The 24,225-nt window shown below is 43.2% G+C and overlaps 1 protein-coding gene across 6 annotated transcripts in view; it reads right to left on the reverse strand.

The window, feature by feature from the left end:
- Window positions 1-24,225, reverse strand: part of magi1b (membrane associated guanylate kinase, WW and PDZ domain containing 1b) — a 153,228-nt gene that overhangs the window by 89,359 nt on the left and 39,644 nt on the right. For all 6 annotated transcript variants that reach the window (XM_053653112.1, XM_053653109.1, XM_053653114.1 and 3 more), the window contains exon 2: window positions 1,406-1,522. In XM_053653112.1, coding sequence (XP_053509087.1) covers window positions 1,406-1,522 — 117 coding nt within the window. The remainder of the gene's footprint in view (window positions 1-1,405; window positions 1,523-24,225) is intronic.

A 24,225-nucleotide genomic window follows, 5' to 3' on the forward strand; every position in this document is an offset into this window, starting at 1 on the left:
TGGTATATGATAACAAATCACTGAACCTCTTAAAAGAACATGGCTGCCACCCTCTCAAATACTGTGTGAATTCCACAGCATGTCATCAGTGAGAACACACACACACACACACACACACACACACACACACACACACACACACACAGAAGCCTTCGTTCGTTATTACACCTATAACAAATCACTAATACAAATCATGGCAAAATTTTGTTGGCATAAAGTTTGTTCAGTTTCTGGGTGAACAGACAGAACTAAAGATGAAAGAAGAAGAAGAAGAAGAAGATGAAAGAAGAAGAAAGAAGATCAAGATGAAAGAAGAAGGAAGAACCAGAAGGAAAAAGAGGGAAGATGAAGGAAGAAGAAGAGGAAGAAGATGAAAGAAGAAGAAAGAAGATCAAGATAAAAGATGAAGGAGGAACCAGAAGGAAAAAGAGGGAAGATGAAGGAAGAAGAAGAAATGAAAGAATGAAGATGAAAAAAAAGAGGAAGAAGAAGGAGGAAGAACAAGAAGGAAGAAGATGAAGGAAAAAGAAGAAAAGATGAAAGAAGAAGAAGAAGGAAGAAGATGGAAAAAGAAGAAAAGATGAAAGAAATGAAAGAAGAAGAAGATAAAAAAAAGAAGAAGGAAGAACAAGAAGGTAGAAGATGGAAGATGAAGGAAGAAGAAGAAAAGATGAAGGAAGAAGAAGAAAAGATGAAAGAAGAAGAAGGTAGAAGATGGAAGTTGAAGGAAGAAGAAAAGATGAAAGAAGAAGAAGAAGAAGAAGAAAAGATGAAAGAAGAAGAAGAAGGAAGAAGAAGAAAAGATGAAAGAAATGTAAGAAGAAGAAGAAGGAAGAAGATGGAAGATGAAAGAAGAAGAAGAAAAGATGAAAGAAGAAGAAGAAGGTAGAAGATGGAAGATGAAGGAAGAAGCAAAGATGAAAGAAGAAGGAAGAAGATGGAAGATGAAGGAAGAAGAAGAAAAGATGAAAGAAGAAGAAGAAGGAAGAAGAAGAAAAGATGAAAAATGTAAGAAGAAGAAGAAGAAGGAAGAAGATGGAAGATGAAGGAAGAAGAAGAAAAGATGAAAGAAGAAGAAGAAGGAAGAAGAAGAAAAGATGAAAAATGTAAGAAGAAGAAGAAGAAGGAAGAAGATGGAAGATGAAGGAAGAAGAAGAAAAGATGAAAGAAGAAGGAGAAGGAAGAAGAAGAAAAGATGAAAGAAATGTAAGAAGAAGAAGAAGAAGGAAGAAGATGGAAGATGAAGGAAGAAGAAGAAAAGATGAAAGAAGAAGAAGAAGAAGAAGAAGAAGGAAGAAGATGAAAGATGAAGAAAAGATGAAAGAAATGAAAAAAGGAAGAAGATGAAAGAAAAAGAAGGAAGAAGAAGAAGAGGAGGAGGAGGAGGAGGAGGAGGAGAACTCACAAGGCACAGCATGGCGGTAGAGGTTATCCCGTATGGTCTGCTGGAGCTTGTGGTCTTCTGAAGACTTCTGAAACCTCTGGCTCAGGTACTGCTTGAGGTCCTTATTCAGCTTATTCCCTGAGGAGCACAGGGAGAAACAGGATGATTCAGGGTGCTGTCATTTTAAAGCTTCTTCAGCACACTGTACTTAACGTCGGTTTCTTTCCCACCAGTAGAGCACCGAATCAGGTTACGTCATTACATCCCGTTAACAAGCTTCCTGAAGAGAGTTTTATTCTACGTTTATTGATTTGGCAGCTGCTTTTATTCTCGGTGACTTGGCAGAATGTAGTCGAGGAGCAGTCCGTGATGCATAAGCTTCAAGCTTCAAGATCCTACAAGCATAAGCTTCCACTAACTGACCAACAACAAGTGCAAGATAGTTGCAGGAAAAACTGAAAGTCTCGCATGCGCTTGTGTACGGATAAACAGAGAGAGCTGCCGATCTACAGCGACAGGAGGAGGAGCAACCGGTAAAGACGCAATGATGAGGCTGAGCAAAGTTTAACTTTATGCAAATGAGAAGCAAAGCGATGTGATGATGAGCAGGAATGGGAGAGAGTGTGGTATTTTTTCCCCCCCAAATGTCAGTCCCACTCCAAAAACACGATACATTAATAGCTGGGGGGTGGGGGTGGGGAGGGGGGTGGGGGGTGTAAACTTTTGAACAGGATGATCGGTGTAAATTGCTGCTGTTTTCTCTTCTGAGAAACACGTAAACATCCTGACATGTACTAAATGAGAAATAATAAGGTTTTCGAATAAAATAAACACCGATCGTCTTGTTAAAAAGTTTACACCCCCCTGGCGCTTGACGCTTTCTTGAGCATCAGTGAACGTTTGCACCGTATGTGATAGTCGTGTACGAGTCCCTCGGTCGTCCTCGGTGTGAAAAGATGGATCTCGACATCTTATAGTCACGGTTGGAAAGGGCTCAAATACGAAAAGATGCTGGAAGAGTAAAGAATGTGAAGGACCTGGAGGATTTTTCTGAAGAACAGTGGGCAGTATAACTGCTCAGGACAAACAAGGGACTCGTGAAGAACTCCCACAAAACATAAACACATCATGTTGATCATCCAGGTAACGACACGCAGTATTAATAATCACGCGTATGTCAATTTATGAGCTAAAAACTGACTGATGTCTGTCTTAGAGGGCCAGATGATCATGCGAAACCCCGAACGAATGAAGTGATTCAGAAGGAATCATTTAACTGAACAGAATCAAACGACTCAAAAATGTAAACTCCAGCGGCCAGTAAGGAGAAAAAGCTCCGCAGGTATGAACGCTGGGAACACTGACTACATCAAAAAAAAAAAAAAAAACAACAGCCAATTAGAACACTCAAGACAGAGCTTTTTTTTGCATCGAGACACAGAGAATAGACATAACTACATGCCATCTGTTTGAAACAGGGAAGTGTATTCGGTAGCGCTGGTGTTGGGACACGATCCGTCTGAGACGGACGACGGGCGTGACTGATGATGGAAAGTCTCTGTAACCGAGGCTCATCATTTCCACTTAACGTTTACCAACAGCTCATCGAATTAGCAGCACTGAACGAAGCCGTATTTTGTATTAACTCGCCTCTCACGAGACTTCAAGCTGCACTGAATCCGTTACCATAGAAACAAGCTAGGCTTATCAGCGGGCTGACTGTACTCTTGTTTGAAGATGTGGAGTCTTTAATCAAATGGAAGTAGTTTTTTACATTTTTTTTTAGCTCTTATCAATAAATATTCTATCACACAGGACACTGAACGATTAAATCAAATATTCAAGCAAATCGAATGGTACAAGTTTCTAAATCGTATTTTATCCTAAATAACAATCCTCCCAAATTATGTGTCATAAAGGACTGAATGATAAGGAAATGGTCACCGATACCAATTTTAAGGAGCTAAAAATATCTTCTAATATGAATTTTACCCAAATATTAAGCGGACACTGATGTATTTAGTTAATTGTTTACATTTAGCTCTATTTCATTTGGCTGAAGCTTGTATGCAGTGGGACGTACTACGTGATACTGAGCAGTTGAGGGATAAGAGCCTTGCTCAGAAGGTGCTGGAGAAGGAAACGTGCATGTAACATTGATGGAAGGAGTCTCCGGTGTCAGCGTAATGGGACAAGCTATGGGTTTGTAGCTTATCTTTTTTATTAAAACTTCTAGAGAAGGTGAGCAAATGACCGTTTATAGCGGCTATAACGTAAGTGAGAACGGAATAAAAACAAAAACATTGGAACGGTCAGCAAATTGCTGTGGCGTAAGATGAAGAAAACACTTTGGGACATCATGATGTAGTTTTTATAAAAAGTATGCCAGCTCAGAAATATGTGAAGGGCATGCCTTTCATCCATATATGGACTATTTAAAGACACGCCCACAACTCCACAGTTTAAAGTCATGCCCACAACTCCGCAGTCCAAAGACACGCCCACCTGTCTGCATTCTAAAGTTCACACCCACAACTCTGCAGTCCAAAGACACGCCCACAACTCCACAGTCCAAAGACACGCCCACAACTCCACAGTTTAAAGTCATGCCCACAACTCCGCAGTCCAAAGACACGCCCACAACTCCGCAGTCCAAAGACACGCCCACCTGTCTGCATTCTAAAGTTCACACCCACAACTCTGCAGTCCAAAGACATGCCCACAACTCCACAGTCCAAAGACACGCCCACAACTCCACAGTTTAAAGTCATGCCCACAACTCCACAGTCCAAAGACACGCCCACAACTCCGCAGTTCAAAGACACGCCCACCTGTCTGCATTCTAAAGTTCACACCCACAACTCTGCAGTCTAAAGACACGCCCACAACTCCGCAGTCCAAAGACACGCCCACAACTCCGCAGTCCAGACACGCCCACCTGTCTGCATTCTAAAGTTCACGCCCATCAGTCTGTAGTCTAAAGACACCTCCACCTGTTTGCTGTCTAAAGACACGCCCTCCTCTGTAAAACAGTCACACCCTAATTTGAAAGGAACCCTACGCCCATAGAGATGAGAATTCAATAGCCATGAATGGGAAACGAATGACAGTTTTTAACACCTAGTACTACACTTTCTTTCACACTCATGCCATTACCTGGCAGTGTGTGTGTGTGTGTGTGTGCGTCTGTGTGTCACCGAGTAAGCTACACCATAGCAGGCCATGTGAAGAATTTCCCACCCTCAGCTCGACCATCTGCTTCTAAGACACTGATCGCTCACCCAGCGAAGAGACGCCGACGGCCAAATGGTGTTTATGTGTTAATGCCAATCCCCTGGGTGCTCACTCCAACGCCAGCGCGCTTATTAACACACACAACACGCCTCAGACTGGAACAGGCAGGAGCTGAAATAAAGGCTCGGTTACAGACGGGAATGTGGAGCAGCCGTCCTGCTGAGACGGAGCTCCTTGATTTATGTGAAAAATATTAAAGAATGTTTTTTTTTTTCTCCTGTACAGATTAAATTCGAGCTCGCTGCTGGTGGTCAGTCAAACTAGTACGTTAGAACACACTAGAGCCCCAAATAAAGTTTTCGTAACTTGGAAGCACTTAACATCTAGTAGAACGTGGGTGTGGAATGGACTCCAAAGCTTTGGAGCGACAGGAATCAAGGAATCCACTGCTTGGGATCGACTCCCAGCACCTTCGAGGTGATCGGTCAGCAGGAGGGCGAATTGATTGCCAACGCCGAACTGGAGAGCAGAGGGACATTCCTGCTTGTAACAGCTTCATCTACCATTCTTTACCACTTTGAAAAGGAAATTACATCAGATCTCGGTGCCCTCTGGGTAATTCGGTCTACGGTCACGATGCCTTCATCTCCCGGCCTTCTGCCGACTCATCTAACACACTTCCTTTAATCTGATAGCATAATGGAATGGTGACAGGGTTTTGTCTAAAAGCAGCCAGCCAGGGCAAGTCGACAAGGAAGTGTTGAAAATTGTATTAGCACGCTGGGTACGAGTAATCCGTCTCACGAAATCCACTCCGCAAACGATCTGCAGGGTGGAACTGCGTCTCGGATCAACACGAGGTCTGCTGGTGCGAAGGCAAAGGAGGCTGTTGCCATGGCAACACCGAGAGCCGGATCAGTAGTAAACAACCCTGCAGGCCTTAAACCAGACGACGGAGGCTTCGGTGTCGGCTTCTTTATTTCCTTCCGCTGGCTCGTGATTCACGCGCCGGCTCTTCGGTTTAGCGCTGGGCTACCCGCAGGTATAAAAAGTCATCGGAACGCTCTGACCTCAAAACGCGTCATTCGGTCTTTACATACAAATCAAATATGTCTATAACTATAATCGGAATCCAAATCACGTTCGGTTCCGCCTTCGGAGACGAGGCCACGCCGACCCGAGTCCGAACGCCTCAGAAGCCACGTGAGCCGATCTGCTTACGTTGAGTTTTTGGAAACGGTGCAACGAACTACCACCAAGCTTCCGTTACTGTTAACCTCGGAGCTTCCGTGGACGACTAAAAGAAGCGCATTTCAGACACAGAACGTAGCTATAAACGGCTAAAAAGTACGACGTGTTATTATTGAATAAACACAAAATTGTAATCCTTGGCGAGTTTCTGTGGCGTACAACTCTTCGTGAAGTGCTGCTGTTGGAAACACACTGAAGGTCATGCTGCGAGAGGACAATAATCAATGTCCGGGTGGTAACAGTAACCCTTAAATCACACCGCCCTGTCGCTGATTATTTTCCCATCACTGCGTGACTTCAGATGTGTTACTCCTCATTTATCTGATAGTCGCTGCCTAATAAACGTAAAATAGTCCCGGTTTGATTTCAGCTATTTTATTTGGAGTGATTTGAGGCCTGTAGGCTAAACCCGTCAGCCTGGGAAAGCTTCTCTCCAACTGAATGATGAACTAGTGTAGATAACCAACTGTGTGTGTGTGTGTACGTGGTTTGAAGTCTGAAAATGCTATAAATTCAACGTTCAGACGCCGAGTGTCTCCAGACGTCAGCTGGAATATGATACAGGCCAGGATGAAGACTCAATCACAGCCTGGACAGTGCGATTCCTGGATCAGTCGAGCCGTCTTCCTATAAAAGGACTATTTCCAGTGTGTGTGTGTGTGTGTGTGTGTGTGTGTTCATTTCATCTCCGTCCTGGCAGCTGATATCTTTTCTTACGCCTTTGGAAAAAAAAAAAATAATAAAAAATTGAAAGCAGATTAGCGAGACGCTGGCCTCGTTTTCCACTGAATAAACCTCGCAGTAGTGAATGCACTCTGGATGCACTCTGTCCTACTGTACGTGTGTGAAATCAGGCCCAAAGAGAGAGAGAGAGAGAGAGAGAGAGAGAGAGAGAGAGAGAGAATTATTAGCTCTCCAGCTCGGAGTGTGTGGGAGTGAAAAGGATTTGCTGGAAGTATGTTATATATAGGGATGCATTGATGTGATTTTCATGATGAAACGCAAAAAAAAAAAAAAAAAAAAAAAAAAAAGTCTTTACTTTTTAATTTTTCCAATCCGGTGTCGATATCTACGGAAAGCTCGTCCGGGTGGTGTGTTCAGAAACCCGCGTACAGACGTGCATATACGCAGAAATGCAGAGAACCATGAAGATTCTGAAGTTTGAGGGCAGAAAAGTGTAGAAAAGATCTGGGAGGTTCTGTGGCCTATGGGCGGAGCCTCTGAGGCTGAGACTATGGTGTTATAACATAGTGGTAGTGGTGCTGGGTTTTTTTTTTTAAATTTTTTTTTACTTCAATAAACAATAAAATTGTGTGATTTAACCCTTTTACCTCAAATATTTGATTGACAGCCAGCATATAGCTGAGAACCTCAGTTTTACTTAATCACAAGCTGTCCCTAATTTTACTTTCCAACAACATTTTATAAACTGTATGTGTGTGTGTGTGTGTGTGTGTGTGTACAAGCCTCAAGGAGGTACAGAATGTATGCGTTATATATAAATATATATAGCGCCGGTATGTGTGTATAGCACAGCTGCTGTACTGAACACACACACACTTTACAAGAAAATCATTTACTCCTGCATTGCTTTCAGCAATTCCTCCTCATCCACACACACACACACACACACACAGCAAGCAAAGCGTGTGTGCTTGTCTCTCTCTGGGCCTAATTACCTGCGTACAGTAGAACGGTGTGTTCAGTATTACTGCCGTTTATACCACCCTCCTAGCAGTCCTGCAGAAAACCCTCTAGAGTCCTAAACACACCGCGGCGCACTACCAAGTGCGCTTCAGTTCTCACAAACGCAGCAGAACAGCAGCCCGCAGTCCTCAAAATAGCCCAAAAGAGTCATCCTCCGAGTGGAAGAACTGCGAGTTGCTGCTTTTTAATACATCTATATAGTTTTGTTTTTTTTTTTTTTTACTTGTATAACTTTGCAACCGCTTGAGATGTCAACACACTGTTAAATTAAACAGCAGGCTGAAGTGAGTTAACGCGCACCAGAAGCTTCCGCGGCTGAAACGAGCTCTTCGTGACGTCTGACGTCACACGAGCCGATTTTTAATAATTGCAACTTTTTATGTCAGTCAGATGATGAATGACGTCTTCCACCACAACGTCAGCCAATCAGAGCGCTAAATAAACCATGCAGCAGATCCAATCGCAGGGTGACTGCGGTCGTCAACGCGTCGTTTCCCTTCCTAAACCTCAGTACGGAGCAGTGGACTCAACTAGCAGTTTATAAAGTGGTTTATGGAACAAGTAACTCAATGTCATTTTTGTTCTGAACGTTCTTCTTGTTTATGAAGTGACTGGATTTCTTCTTCTTTTTTTATTTAAATAGAGGAGTTTGGCAAAAAGTCAGGAACTTATGTCTGTTCCTGGCATGATGTAGTTTGGTGAACTAGCTAGTTTAGTAGTAGCAGTAGTATTATTACTAGCATAGTGGTAGTTGTAGTATTATTATTAGTATAGTAAAAGTAGTAGCAGTATTTGCAGCATTATTATTAGTGTAATAGAAGTATTTGTAATAGTAGAAGTTGTAGTAGCAGTAGTAGTAATGGTAGTTGCACTAGCAGTAGCAGTAGTACTAGTAGTAGTAACAGCAGCAGCATTAGCAGTAGTAGCAGTAGTAGTAGTAATAGTAGTTGCACTAGCAGTAGTTTAAGAAGCAGTAGTAGTAATGGTAGCTGCACTAGCAGTAGTAGTAGTAGTTGCACTAGCAACAGCAGTAGTAGCAGCAGCAGCATTAGCAGTAATAGTAGTAGTAGTAGTAATAGTAGTTGCACTAGCAGTAGTAGCAGTTTAAGAAGCAGTAGTAGTAATGGTAGCTGCACTAGCAGTAGTAGCGGTAGTAGTAATGGTAGTTGCACTAGCAGTAGTAGTAGTAGTTTAAGAAGTAGTAGTAGTAATGGTAGCTGCACTAGCAGTAGTAGCGGTAGTAGTAATGGTAGTTGCACTAGCAGTAGTAGTAGTAGTTTAAGAAGCAGTAGTAGTAATGGTAGCTGCACTAGCAGTAGTAGCGGTAGTAGTAGTAGTTGCACTAGCAACAGTAGTAGTTGCACTAGCAACAGTAGTAGTAGTAGTAGTAGCAGCAGCAGCAGCATTAGCAGTAATAGTAGTAGTAGTAGTTGCACTAGCAGTAGTGGTAGTAGTAGTAATGGTAGCTGCACTAGCAGTAGTAGCGGTAGTAGTAATGGTAGTTGCACTAGCAGTAGTAGTAGTTTAAGAAGCAGTAGTAGTAATGGTAGCTGCACTAGCAGTAGTAGCAGTAGTAGTAGTAGTTGCACTAGCAACAGTAGTAGTAGCAGCAGCAGTAGTAGCAGCAGCAGCATTAGCAGTAATAGTAGTAGTAGCTGCACTAGCAGTAGTGGTAGTAGTTGTAATGGTAGCTGCACTAGCAGTAGTAGTAGTAGTTTAAGAAGTAGTAGTAGTAGTAGTAATGGTAGCTGCACTAGCAGTAGTAGCAGTAGTAGTTGCACTAGCAGTAGTAGCAGTAGTAGTTGCACTAGCAACAGTAGTAGTAACAGCAGCAGCATTAGCAGTAGTAATAGCTGCACTAACAGTAGTAGCAGTAGTAGTAGTTTAAGAAGTAGTAGTAATGGTAGTTGCACTAGCAGTAGTATTTAGTAGTAGCTATAGTCATAGCAGCAGTAGTTAAATTGTAAAAATTTTTTTTTTTACCCTTTTCAGTGTGAAATATATTTTTACATTTATTTTTGTTTATGGCTAATAAATTTTTTTTTTTTTTAAATTAAAAAAAAAAAAGTCATACTGTTTCCGAGGTTCACAAAACCTCAGGGCTACTGAAATTACAAAATGACTTCCACACTGTCCTTTCACGTGCATGTAAAGTTTATTCGTGTTCAATCTGACTGCTCGGGTCTCAAAGGGTTAAAGCAACAGATCTGGCGAAAATGTTTCCATATCTCATAAAGTAAATACACCGTGTATTATGAACAGTAAAAAGTTAAGTAAAAGCCCAGAAAGGCATGAGGTCATTATCACAGCGTTCACACTCTGTGTGCGTTTGTGTAGGAGTACATCACTGCCTTCTGCATGGTCTACATTACAACCAGTCTGCCTCATCACCATGGCAACCCTGCACCAACCAGCTGCTCTGCCCCAGTGTTTGAGTCTGCTGCACCCTACTGGTCGACACGGTGCTTTTATATGCACGCACACACCCCCCCATCACAAGCGCACACGCATACACAAACCTTATATACACAGTCTAATGCTTACACACACACACACCACGTTGACTAACACTCAGATGTAGATACATACATACATATGCACACACACACACATATATACACATTATATATATACATATATATATACACACACAAAATAAAAGGGTGAGTTGCAGATTTTCATGAGTTATGAAACAAACAGGCTTCAGTTCATGAAATACTACAACGCTGAACTATGGCATCACTAACAGGATCGACACTGGTACGTTAATGACAAATGTAGTGCTCCATTTTCTAAGCAGACAAAATTTTCAGAGCGTGTCATACTCCAGAGACATTTATTATCCTTAAAATACTCCGTCTTCTTTCAGTCTTGACCCGGATTTGACCCGGATGGAAAAGCCTAATCGGTGTACTTAAGTTCCACACACAAACCCCACAGCTCGTTCGTACGACATGTGAAGTCGAGTCTCGCTCTCAAATTTATGGCATGACTGGAGCAGCAGGGAAAAAAGAAAAAAAAAAAGAAAAAAAAAAAAAACACACAAAAAAAAAACCCAACAAAAAACGATTCCTCCAGAGAACTCTGAGCAACAGGAGCGAGCGAGGCAGCTACTCTCTCTAGCGGCAGAGGAAATTGTTTACCACTCTGCAGATTGCTTTCATCGATCTGAGGCGTTCTTAGCAGAAATATGCTCCTGAGCATTCGTCTTGGACACGCAGCGCCGTCATCGGCACCATCTCTCACAGACGCGCCGAACTGTCCGAGCATTTGGGTCATCGACGGTTTTTAGATTTGTTGTTCCCGAGAAACGCAGACAAAAAGGGTAAGGACGAGACAGAAGGATATACCCGGAGGACGAGAGACAGACAGCGCTGAGTGGCTACTTCACTTCCTGTGAGGTGGAACAAGACCAGCGCTTCGTATTTGACTTCATCCTGGAAAATCTTTAGCGAAGAGCCAGTCGTGCTGAACATATCCTGATCAATCCGTTTACATTTATTCACCCGGCAGACAAACTTCACGTCAAACTGAAACAACCAAAGTTTACCGTTAATCGTGTCTTGGCTTGGATTTGACCTTGCATGACCTTGCACTAGAAAATCCCTAGAAATCCTTTTTCCGGGAATCAGAACGAAAGCTCCAAAATGACATTCCATTTCGAGCCCTTTAGAGCACTTGCCCTTTACCGCATTGTGTTGGCAACAATTCATTATCTCCAATTTTTGGATGATCAATAATACAAAACTACTGTTTCCCTAATGTAACTGGAAAAAGGGAGTTTAAACTTTGACATGACATTAAAAAAAAAAAAAAAGAAAAGAAAAGATATTCTCATGTCACATGACCAGGAAGTGCTCTTTCTACATCCTTTTCTGCAATCACATGGCATGGCGAAGATCCTCATTGGATGATCAATATGTAGGTAAAACTACACAAAGGTAAAAACTGAAACACTATCTGAGACAAGTTAACATTTATTTTTTTGTCATTTAAACAAGTTTAGATATATATTGAGTATTCTGTTACATGGAAACTGTAATCTCATACTTATTTTGTGTTATTTCTCACAGTATGATACTTTCCACAATCGCACTTTGTTGCCGAACGGCAACAATTTACAAACTAACCCTACTAAATATTGTTTTATATATATACACATACACACACATATATATATATATATATAATATATATATGGATGTCAAGTGTAATGAGAGTCAGATCATTCGTTCGTCTTGAGTAAGAACTTAATCCTGTTCAGGGTCACAGTGATTCCAGGAGTCCATCCCAGGAACACAGGGTGTGAGGCAGGAATCCAACCCAGATGGGGTTCATCTTCGGGGCAATTACCAGCGTGTCTTTGGGAGTTGGGATGAAACCGGGGAACCTGGAAAATGCAAGGGATTCTGAGGCACAAGTGCATCCACATTAAAAGACAGATACGTGTGAACTAAGACCGCTTCATTACATCACAGGATCATCCTCATCATCATCATCATCATGGATCTTTTGTTGTCTAGGTGTTGTGTTACAGAAGTCCTTTTCAAGCCAGAGACGCCGTAAGAGTCACTGAGCGAGGTACCATCTGGATTCTTCCCAGCATCTACCTTCGTTAAGATCCCAATCGAGAATAAAGAAAACAAATTGCTTCTTAAGAGTCCAGGTCTGAAGTAAGCGTCGGAGGACAGAAACTCATTCGTTATTCTGCTACACGTGTAGTGCGCTTAAGGAACAAGTCGATCGAAGCAGTATCGGCGGATGAGGACTTCACTGCAAGTAAACCAAACAGTTCCACCGGCATGTCCTGTTCTAATAATCCAGTGTTTACCAGAACCGAATATATAACAAAGACAAAGACACGGTTTGATGCTGATTAACAAGAATATTAAACCCTAATCAAGCAAGGCTCCAAAGTACATTTGTAAAACTCATTACGCCCGTCCAGCGACCATCCATCAGCACCGGACTGCTCCTTCAAGACCAATGCCCGAGAGGAGCGATCGGAGAGCAGCTTAGCGCTCTGTTAAGAGCTGTGCTGAGGAGCGTGTGTGCTCGGCCCTCTCTGAGCGAGATGGATTTGCACAGACCTATTGATTTAGTGCCATCAAAAACGGAGGGAGCGGGCTGTGATTAGCTCTCAGGTGGTTTTCGTCAGGCTTTCCGCTCGACAGCTGGTTAACCACAGAGGAGGGTGTGTTTATATATAGCGCATGTTCTGTGGGTCTGATCAACTCAAAGTGGGTAGATGAGGAAATCCATTTCTGAACCACAGACACGGCGAGGAAGTTTAGGGCTGGAAAGTTGAACTGTGTCTGATCTATAGCCAGGCAGCTAATGCTTCTCGGAGAGGTTTCCGTTAGGGGTGTGAACGTCAGGCTTCCACACGATACTGGGTAACACGCCTGCCTCGCACCTCCAGCGTTGGGGTTCGAATCCCACTTCCGCCCTGTGTGTGTGTGTGTGTGGAGTTTCCATGACTCCCAGTGCTTCCGGATGCTCCAGTTTCCTCCTGCAGTCCAAATACATGTTGTCAGTAGTGTGTGAATGTGTGAGGTCGTGCCCTGCGATGGGTTGGAACACCGTCCAGGGTGTCCCCCGTCCTGTGCCCTGTGTTCCCTGGGATAGACTCCACGCTCCCCGTGACCCAATAAGCGGTATGGAAAATGGATGTACGGATGGATGGGTGGATGGATGGATGACTGACATGTGAACAGCTTTGTATCAGAGATACAAGCAAATTACACGTCACATGGTTTAAAAGGTTTATAGTAAAGATTTCAATGTTTGAGTGTATGAGCGGTTACTATAGAAACAATAACGTATTAGAAAAAGGGCATTAATATTAACCGGTCGTTCGAGTCACAACCGGAACCACTTTGTGGTGTAAAGCAAGATGTGATGGAGGCAACAAGTGGAAGTTATGGTATTTAAAATTCCATTCATAACTCCAACATTGTGCATGTTGAATATTGTTAAATATCTCTTTGTCTCTCTCTCTTTCCCTCTCTCTCTCTCTCTCTCTCCTGATGCTGTGTAGTCACACTGTTGATGTTTACGTGCTCCTTGTTAAGAGTCCCATCATCTCACAGCATGACACCTGCTGCCTGCAGTTCTCTCTTTCTCTCACACACACACACACACACACCATGGCACCATGCCAGCCTCACCACGAGGATCCTTGTCCATCTTTCCCCTCTAACACCGACTAACGTTTCCGACTCGGCCAGCAGGGGGCGGAATTTATCATCGTCGACCAGAGACGCTGACACCACAGGGCCGCCTTTAAAACCGGTCATCGTTCCGAGTTAAAGGAGACGGAGGGAATCATTTCGACAGCAAGGTCTGTTCTTGGCTTGAGAGTCAGACCACAGGAGGTTTATGGTCTGGATGAAATGTTGATTTCCTGTCAGCGTCTCTTCTCAAGAAGACGAGTAACTGCATGAAGCTGTCGAAGCTTAGGTTTATAAATGCTTGCTGGTTAATCGGCAGAGGAACTCTCTCATCTTTAATGACTTCAAAACAGAAAATAAAAAAAGTCTCACAAAAGTTTTCAAAACCAAGCTGACAAGTGTGTGTGAACTCCCCAAACAAATCCACATTCCTCTATATGCAGCCAAGCTGAAAGCTTTTATTTATAATTAACTTTATTTATCATCATTATTATTCATAATAATTGTGAATTATTATTTTTATTATTACATAACCGTTCCCTCTTACTCATAATTTCTGTATAGTCTTTCTCTTCTCATGACCATGAAACTGTGACCCAATTTCTGCAACACACACACACACACACACACACAAGACAGAGTGAGGGGACATTCTGCTGTGTCACATCTGCTTCCGTCTAATTTTAGCTACAGGAACGCAGACCCTCCAATGAGAGATAAAGTGGGAGAGAGAGAGGCGAAGCACCACACACACACACACACACACACACCCACCCCTTTATATGATAGACACACTCTGTCCCAAGCTTTCTTGGGACACACACACTCACAAACTAAACTCTAACCACACTGTCTGAGCAAGAGATGGTATATTTGGGACGGACACACACACACACACACACACACACACACACACACACACAGCAGCTGGGGCAGCACCTGTATTTGTGCGAGTTGCTTTAACTCCACACCCACGACATGGTTTCATCTCCAATCTGGCAACCACAGCATAAGTCAGCTCGGGAGCACCAGACGCCTGAATCACACTTTAGAGCTTATAAGAAATGTGTGAGACCTGAGTTGGGCAAAAACAAAATGTATACACAACACACACAACACACACACACACGTGTGCATGGAGTCATCAGCTGGCTGAGACGCCAATGAAGCTTTATGAAGTGTGACAATTGGGCCGAGTTAATCAGATCCACAAGCCTGGAGCACAGTGATCCCGAATACAAAGAGCACACAGAAAAGGACGTGTGTGTGTGTGTGTGTGTGTGTGTGTGTGTGTGTGGTCTATTCAGTCTTGACATCCCTATGATCTCTTTCCAGTGCTATTTTAGCCATGTAGTCAGTGATGTTGCTGATTCATGCTCGAGCGCCTGGCCAGACGATTCTATAGCGACTTGGCAGCTGAAGCAGCTCGTTTGAACCCAAACAACTCTGAAGAGGTTCTGGAACTTTCTGTGTGAAACACGCACGGGATACAGAGATCAGACCTTAAGAAGCGGCTTTGTGCTTCAGCGAGTGCTTACCAATTAAGTGCATTACGTAAGGAATAAAACACTCGGAGGCTCGGAGGCGTGCCGTTACAGGAAAATCATGGAGCGTGGTGTGGGGCGGTGAAGCCGAGTCACCGTTACCCTCCTGAAGGTGATAACTTTCCAATTACGGCACATCCCGAAGTGTTCTATTCCTCCTATACCACAGCGACGTGCTAACGATTACTTAATATTTTCCATTAAAGAACATGACACTTTTTTTTTTTTAAATCCATTTATAATTACATTTAAATGTTCCTCACGAGCCTCTTTCTTTGTCTCGTTTCCCCCCAGGCAAACAAAATGTAGCGTAAACGTTAGCATAACGCCGAACAACTGCCCCGAAGACGTCGCCGTATTGGAAAACGCGGCGTTACAGCTTTAACTTGATCTCCGAACGTCGCAAAGCGCTGACGCTGGAGACTCCTTCCAGAATACAGAAAACGCCACCGTATCAAAAACGCCACACGCGGATCGTCTTTATTTCCGTTTTTGTTGGGCGTCTGTCGTACAGTGCAAGCTGTTGTCATGGAAACGATAACAGAGGATGAATGAATGAATGAATGAATGAATGAATGAATAAATAAATAAATAAATAAATAAACACCTTCTGACCAATCAGAATCGAGAATTTCCAACAATGACGTCAGGTGAAAATCTTCCAGAAGTTTCCACCCGGTCGATTCACTGATCACAAAACACGGCCGCCCAGCTGTAGGAAGATCCTTACCTAGGACGCGCCGACTGATCAGAAACGTCTCGGTTGTGCCCCTCTCTTCTGTATCAGACGTCTGATTTACGGCCTGCTCGACCCTTCCTGCTGTTTCAGTACTAAATCTAGACACACGAGACTCCGGACTGCTGCTTTAAGCAAAATCCCGTTTCCGTTTATTCACTTGGCACACGCTTTTAGCCGAAGAGATTTACGGCCGAGCTCGTATACAATCCAGGCATTAAAATGTACACGCACTAAGCCTTCTGCTTTAATAAGAAAGCGGTACTGGAGTGAAAAACTGATGGCTCATGAGGTTTTTTTTGGCGTCCGCCGCAGGTCGTATAGGAGGCCGTTATTCTGCGTTATAAGCTCATCGTATACGCCGAGACGAAGCTCGAGGCTAATTCCTAACACACAAAAAAAATATCACACGTTAACCTGAAGTGCAAGGTTTATATACGGTCGTGTGAAAAAATAAGCACACCCCATGGAAACTGTCGCCTTTTTTGACACGTTTGGACACGCAAACATTTGATCGTCTTTGAAACCGTGCCTAGTAATAAAGCTGATGTACTCGAACAAAGCCACAAGGAGAAAAAAAAAAAAAAAAAAAAAAAAAAGCTTTTTCAATCACAGAAATATCAACAGAGGTGATATTTTCCTGTGATAGTTCAGAAAAATTGGAAGCTGCAAATTTTGCGGGGTTTCCTTGATTCTGCGTTCACTTTCTTTGCGTACACTATTAAGGTGGTTCATAACGTAGTCATTTTCGGACAAAAATCGAATGATATTGTTCTAGTTTGTTTGTTGGGGGCGGTACTACAAACACAGATGCGGTATCAAATGAAAGTCTCCACTTTTGATTGAAGTTTTCTGTTCTTTTTTTTTTTTTTTTTTTTAGCTACAGAGGAAAAATAATTAGCATAAAATTGCGATAAAATTGCCGATAGCTGACTCCACCCCCCAAGATAGCATGATCGAGCTTAAGCTGCAATATAATAAGTCCTCTTCCACTCACAAACCCAAACTCGGAAGAAAATAAAATGTGTGATTCTGCACTTTTAACAGATTTATCTGAAATCTCAAATAAGATCGAATTTCTACAAATTGACCACGTTCACACCAAAAGTAAGCGCCCCCTGGTGCCCTATACCGTGTTTAGCGGTTGTTTAAAATACCATTACATTCATCAAATGCGGTTTTGCATTAAAAGGGTCTTTATTGGCCTGATTTTCTGCTGGAACGTTAACACAGCTCAGGCTTTTTATGCAGACTGGCTTCCTTACAAAGCACAACGCGTCGTGGTATTCTCCAGAAATCATAAAACCTTCACCACCTCCTTTTTTTCCTTTCTCTCTCTCTCTCTCTCCCCCTCTCTTTTCCCTCGAGATATTCAAATGGAAAATGGAGTAGTTTGCTTGACGAAGTGGCCCATGCAAATGACGACAGACGGGAGCTGATCTGGTCTCGGAGAGCTCATCATGCTCAGTAGATTGATCTGTGATCTTCACGAGAGCTTGCCAGATTGCAGCGAGAGCCTGCTTCATTCAATACCAATAGAACCAAATGGAAATGAGGAGATATTTCATTAACGCTCAGCCTCTCGTTCGATTTCTCTCTCTCTCTCTCTCTCTCACTCACTCACACACAAACCACTTTCGTCCTACTGGCTCTCAATTCCCACATCATAAACGTCTGCATCTACAATTTGCACATTAAATCAAAACGTATCTGTAGATAGAAACGGAGAGAGAGAGAGAGAGCGAGCGCGAGATGTTCCTAAAGATGACAAATAACTTCAAAGTGCAAATACAGACCTGCCAATAAACAGTAAAAACATAACGCAAGCATGATGTCTTCAATATTAGACATAAGCCACTTGTCCAACGTAGAAACCGTGAAATGGCTCCAGATGGCTGACGTTTTGACTGCCGATCGTTTCCGAGTGCTGTCAGGCACCGGAGAGCAAGTGTTAAATCCGACACTTTATTGTAATCATCTTTTATTATTTTTTCCCCTTGGACAAAATTGTTGAGTGAAAGTTTTCTTTCCTGCCGAAATTAAAATAAAAATCGACCTCCAAAACCGGCCAAGACATTACTAACATGAGATGGCGGAAGGGGCGGGGCTTCCAGGGGTGTCGGTTAATATGAACGAGTTCGAAACGGTTGCGCGACGGTCAACAACTTGGGAGAAAAGAAGACTTTTGGTGTATGTCTGAGTGATCACTCGCACCAGTGTACTCCTACACAAAACGCCCGAAGGTTGAAAGGTCTGCAAAGATCGGCAACACTAGCATGTCGAGCCCTTTCGTGCGGTCTCGCCGTAACGCCGATCTCTCCACCCGTCTGTCTCTCGGTCTCTTGGACCTTAGCAGAAGAATGTGAACTGTACACAAACGGAGGTTGTGTAAATTCCAGTCGGAGCAGGGGACGGAAAATACAGGGTGTTGCACAGGTTACTGAGAATCAGTCTGGCTTCCAGAGGGAATGGAAAGAGACAGGATGCAGGAATGCCAGAACACACACACACACACACACACATAGTCTAGCATTAGCTCAGCTTGGCTAGTAGGTTACAGAGTCAAATACTGCAGATAAATTCTAACCCACAACTCATCCTTCTCCATTTCTTCTCTCCACTCCAAGTGATTCATTACGGTCACTTGAAGTGACTTGAATTCTCCTTTCCGTTGCCGCTAATGATGTCATCTGTGACTCGCCGCTTCTGAGCCTCACCGTCTCTCTCTCTCTCACTCACACACACACACACACACACACACACACACAGTGATGCAGTTCAAGAGAAGATTCACCCGTAACTGCTGCCTATTAGGCAAAATGAGCGAGGCTGGGAGGCTGTGTGTGCAGTCGGCCCTCCCTGATTATTTCCTCAGGGGCTCGGCTTCCCAGATGCCAGCAGAGACTGACGATGGCAAACAGCCAACAGTACAAGCCTAACCACAGCATGATAGACACACACACACACACTTTCTGCAGCCCAGATGTGCCCAGCTCCAGGATGTGCCGACTAGAGTAGAACGTTTGTGTCCAGTTACAGCCCTAAAGCCAGTCAGGAACACCTACACCTGAAGTCCACACACACACACACAGACTTGTAACATACTTGTACTGGAGAACACAGATGGACTCATTGAACCGGGAAAAATATTTCACACATAAATCTGGAAAAGTGTGGAATTTGCCACAACACAAAATGTCTGAACATTCTGGACAACTTGTCATCTTTGTGGATGTGTTTGTGCCTCGAAACATAAAGCCACTGCTCTACGCAAAGCAATTGCTTTAGTTACCTCAGCTTGATTCGTTAGCCTCATTTACCTCAGCTTGATTCGTTAGCCTCCTAACCTTATTTACCTCAGCTTCTGTAGTTAGCCTCATAGTCTTATTTACCTCAGCTTCTGTAGTTAACCTCCTAGCCTTATTTACCTCAGCTTCTGTAGTTAGCCTCATAGTCTTATTTACCTCAGCTTCTGTAGTTAGCCTCATAGTCTTATTTACCTCAGCTTCTGTAGTTAGCCTCATAGTCTTATTTGCCTCAGCTTCTGTAGTTAGCCTCATAGTCTTATTTGCCTCAGTTTCTATAGTTAACCTCCTAGCCGTATTTGCCTCAGCTTCTGTAGTTAGCCTCATAGTCTTATTTACCTCAGCTTCTGTAGTTAGCCTCATAGTCTTATTTACCTCAGCTTCTGTAGTTAGCCTCATAGTCTTATTTGCCTCAGCTTCTGTAGTTAGCCTCATAGTCTTATTTGCCTCAGTTTCTATAGTTAACCTCCTAGCCTTATTTGCCTCAGCTTCTGTAGTTAGCCTCCTAGCCTTATTTACCTCAGCTTCTGTAGTTAACCTCCTAGCCTTATTTGCCTCAGATTCTGTAGTTAACCTCCTAGCCTTATTTACGTCAGCTTCTGTAGTGAGCCTCATAGTCTTATTTACCTCAGCTTCTGTAGTTAGCCTCACAGTCTTATTTACCTCAGCTTCTGTCTGTTGTTCTGTCCCAGACCGCTCTGAAATACGGCAAACCTCGACTTGAGGTGTCTTTTGTTATTGTGAAAAGAGATTCTGTGTAGAAATCAAGCCCGGGCTTCCAGTCTAGGAAACGGTCTGCTTTTCTGCTTAACTGCACTGTATATAAAAACGCCATCTCTCAGACCTTAGTGTTATTTCACATGCAGTTAGAGTGTTCATCTCCAGCTGTTTGAAGAGCGCTACGGTTTTAGTGATTGAGCCGTGGCGGCGCGTCAGAAGCTGGCGGCGTATCATCAGCAGCTCACCGCTGGCGTTCGAGGGAGCGCTCCGACACGCTGCTGTAAAGCTCAGTGGGCTTTAAGTGGAGAAAATGATATTTTTACAGCACTGTGACAGCTGCAATTCAGCTCAATGAGAGAGAGAGAGAGAGAGAGAGAGAGAGAGAGAGAGAGAGACACTCTGGTTACAGATGTGATGGAGGGAAAAGGTCTGGCCAGGTCTTTTTCATAGCACCGTGTCAGCACTCGGGTTTGTATGGAAGCCGGTTTCCTCCACGGAGGGAAAAAAAAAGTTAACAAGGTAATTGCGACTTTATAGCTCACAATTCTGACTTTATTTCTCACAATTTTGAGTCTACATCTCGCAATTTTGACTTTATTTATCGCAATTACGAGTTTACATCTCACAATTGTGTCTTTTTTTTTTTTACTCGCAATTTAGACGTCCACTTGACTAATTTCAGGTAACGAGTGCGTGCTAGCATCCGGTTTTCCTCGTCTCGACTAGCTGATGAGTGTCGTTCTTACTGTATCGAGCCTGTTTATAGAGAACGACTGATGCATTGTCAGTGCATTCTTTGCAACTCGCTAAATGCCAAGTCAGAATTTTGCGACATGAACCCGAATCTCTCAGAACCGAGACTCAATTCTTAACTCAGAATTGTCAGGGGAAAAAAAGTCAGAATGAATAGCATAATCTCCATCTCTTCTTCCTGTTTAAAAAAAAAAAAAAAAACACAGACCACATCCCACAGGTAAACAGCGACGAATGCATTTAATTAAAGCCCCATTTTACAGCTCTTAAGCTCTACACCTCTCTGGGAATATCTCTACATTAGCTCACTACGAACATCCACTGAAAGTTCAACCTTTTAAAAAAAATATATATATTTTTTACAAATTATTATTATTTAGGTTTACACCTTTATGCTCTTACTCATTACGTCATCCACAAAGGCTGTGAAAGCTGAACAGGAAAAATGTGGCGTTTTTAAATATTTAGAAATCTCTTACCTTAAGACGTAAACGAAGAGCAGATTTAGGACATTATGGAAGCAGGTCACGGGGAGGGGGGCAAAGAAAGAAAGGAAAAAGATTGTGTTAGGCATGAGAACGCTTTAATAATGAGAACTTTAGCTTCCAATAGATTCGGCCCCGTCTTTAAATCTTCATAATCCTAACCTAACGTATACAGCGTGGAATTGTTTCTGTACTCAATAATAAACCGCTTTATTATTATTATTTTTTTTTAAAAGCCTTACGAGAATATAAAAAGGCACAGGGGTGCCAAAACTTTTACTCTCATCAGGAAAACAAATCCTTGAATGTTCATATGAGAACCGCCCCCTAACCCAACACGACCAATCCGTTTTCGGCAGATCCGTGTTGCGTGTCGTGTATTTGCATGTTATACATTATTATTCTGCGTAAAATGAATAAAACTGGAACAAAGCTGGTTATTTCCCTTCAAACGCATGCCCTGAAGCGTTTTTATTCCTCAATCAGTACAGTGTTTTATTTATTAACGAACACACCCTGTTTTTGTTTTTTTATCCGTTTCCAGTAACGTTTAACGCCGCGGTTATAGAAAACGAATCCAACCCTATACAGCGTTCATACTTTCGGCCGCTCGTACGGTGGTGATCTTCACTCCTTTCCGCACGTTCGAATTAAACTGGATGAGGATTTAATCGTGAAAACGGTTTACACGGTTTCTGCCAACTTTAAAGCGTCTGCTAAAAGCGGCGGAGTCACATGACACCAGTGGCTTTAGGAATACTTTATAGGGAGTGTACTGGGCGTCGTGCGTAGCGTCTGCCCACGCTGTACTGCCTTCGAGACGTTTTTCATGGCTTATCGCCTACGTTTGCAGTCCCTGCGCGAGGATGATTGTGCATGTCAACGCTAACGCAAACCATGTGTGCGCGAGATCGTGTGCGACAGGCAGACTGCGCGGCTCTCGCCCAACGAAAACACTAGGCAGCACTCGCAGGTTTTTGCTGACATTTTACTTGGAAGTGCTAGAATGTAACACACCCTTCCAAGCACACTCGCGCGCACACTCGCGCACACGCACGTTTTCGTCTTCTGAGAAAGGACAGACACGTCCGAATGTTCTTAAGAGTTCATCTGAAATTTCTGAAAACTGTAAAAATCCATCAGGTAAAGTAATCCAGCATGGACGTGTGTGTGTGTGTGTGTGTGTGTGTGTGTGTGTGTGTGTGTGTGTGTGTGCGCGTGTGTCGGTTTTATTGCGTTCAAGTTATAAATCTCTCAGGCGTAAAGATCTTAAATTGTCAGTAGTGGCAGTGGAGCTCACCAGGGGGTGGGACTTTAATCTGTCGTATAAATGACCACGGAATCCTGAGTCCTGACGGCTAACTGCTCCAGAGAGCTAAGCGCAGATCCACAGGAATTTAAAAAAAAAAAAAAAAAAAAAGCAAGAATTCCATAGAATTCCTGGGCGCTGATGCCCAGGATCCGAGAGCAAGGATCAAGCTACGGCTCCGATGGCACCTGTGGACTGGTTACCACCGGCAACGTGAGAACCAGTTACTACAAACCTTCGGCTCGGACACAAACAGCGGAGGGCATTAATCCAGAGCCGTACTTCACATTCTTACACGTGTAAAGTGTACGAAACGTGTAAAAACACGTCTCTCACAGTCCAGTACAGGGCCTGATATTGACCAGAGACCTCAAACTGAACTGATACGTGAAATCATTCCACTTTCACGTTACTTCTTTTCCTGCCGTAAGTGATCCCAGGCTCAGATTTTGGAATCACAGCGACCATGACCAGGATAGAAAGTTCTCACAGGTTTACACCGATCATCCTGTTCAAAAGTTTACACCCCCCCCCGGCTCGTAATGTAACGTGCCGCCTTCTTGAGCATCAGAGAACGTTTGCACCTTGTGTAATAGTCGTGTACGAGTCCCTCAGTCATCCTCAGTTGTTTATTAGTGTGTAATCCCAGTCTCGTCGCCCTGAGGTCACATGCCAGCTGCCGGCTCCACCCATCAGACGGGCTCCGAGAGGAAATGGTCTTATCTCTCTCTCTCTCTCTCTGGCACGCCACCCATCCTGATATCACAGCCTTAACGATGTGCACACACGGCGGGAGAGGATGTACCAGAGATGTACACCACCCTTTCGTATCAGATATCAGACATGCAGAAAGGGATAGCCTCGACACAAATCCTGCTCTATACAGGAGGAGATCTCATCGCCAGGGACAGCTGCATGCACCACACGCCAATTATACACGCTTCGAAAAAACCTTTAAAAGCGGCTACATTCTCAACAGTTACATCCAGACTCCTCGTTCTCTCGTGGTTAGATGGTTCACTCACAAAGAACCAGAGACTATCGGCGCTCCAGGATTTACACGCAGTCTTGTCGCGTTTTCTGCTGGTCAAAGACACAAATCTGGACAGATCCCAGGACCGACCAATGAAAACGTTCATGTAGGGATGAAAATTTTAAAATAGGTGGTAGTAGATAGGTCTGCACAAAAAAACAACAATAATAATAATAATAATAATAATAATAATAATAATCATCGTATCGTAAAAATCGCCTGCTAAATTCTGCAAACTTAATAAAAATAAGCAGTTTAAACTCTAAAGTGCAGTAATCCACGCAAACGATATGTTTTGAAGTCGAGCGATTCGAGGTTTAAATTATTTAGCCTTCTTAATGTGTAAATTCACACACACACACACACACACACACACTCGGGAGTACGCTTAGAATACGAACGTGTTTTTTTTTTTTTTTTTTTAAATTCATGGGATTTTCATGAATACCAAACTGCTTGTTCAAATGCTCGTACGGACAATTTTATGCGTAAATCCGTTTGTATCAACCTTCAGATATTAGCTTATTGCTAATTTGGGAGTAGGGCGCGGACGGGACAGTGATCAGTGATGTAACCGCTAAAACCTAGAAC

This window comes from Ictalurus furcatus, chromosome 21, assembly GCF_023375685.1.
Source record: "Ictalurus furcatus strain D&B chromosome 21, Billie_1.0, whole genome shotgun sequence".
NCBI classification, from domain to species: Eukaryota; Metazoa; Chordata; class Actinopteri; order Siluriformes; family Ictaluridae; genus Ictalurus; species Ictalurus furcatus.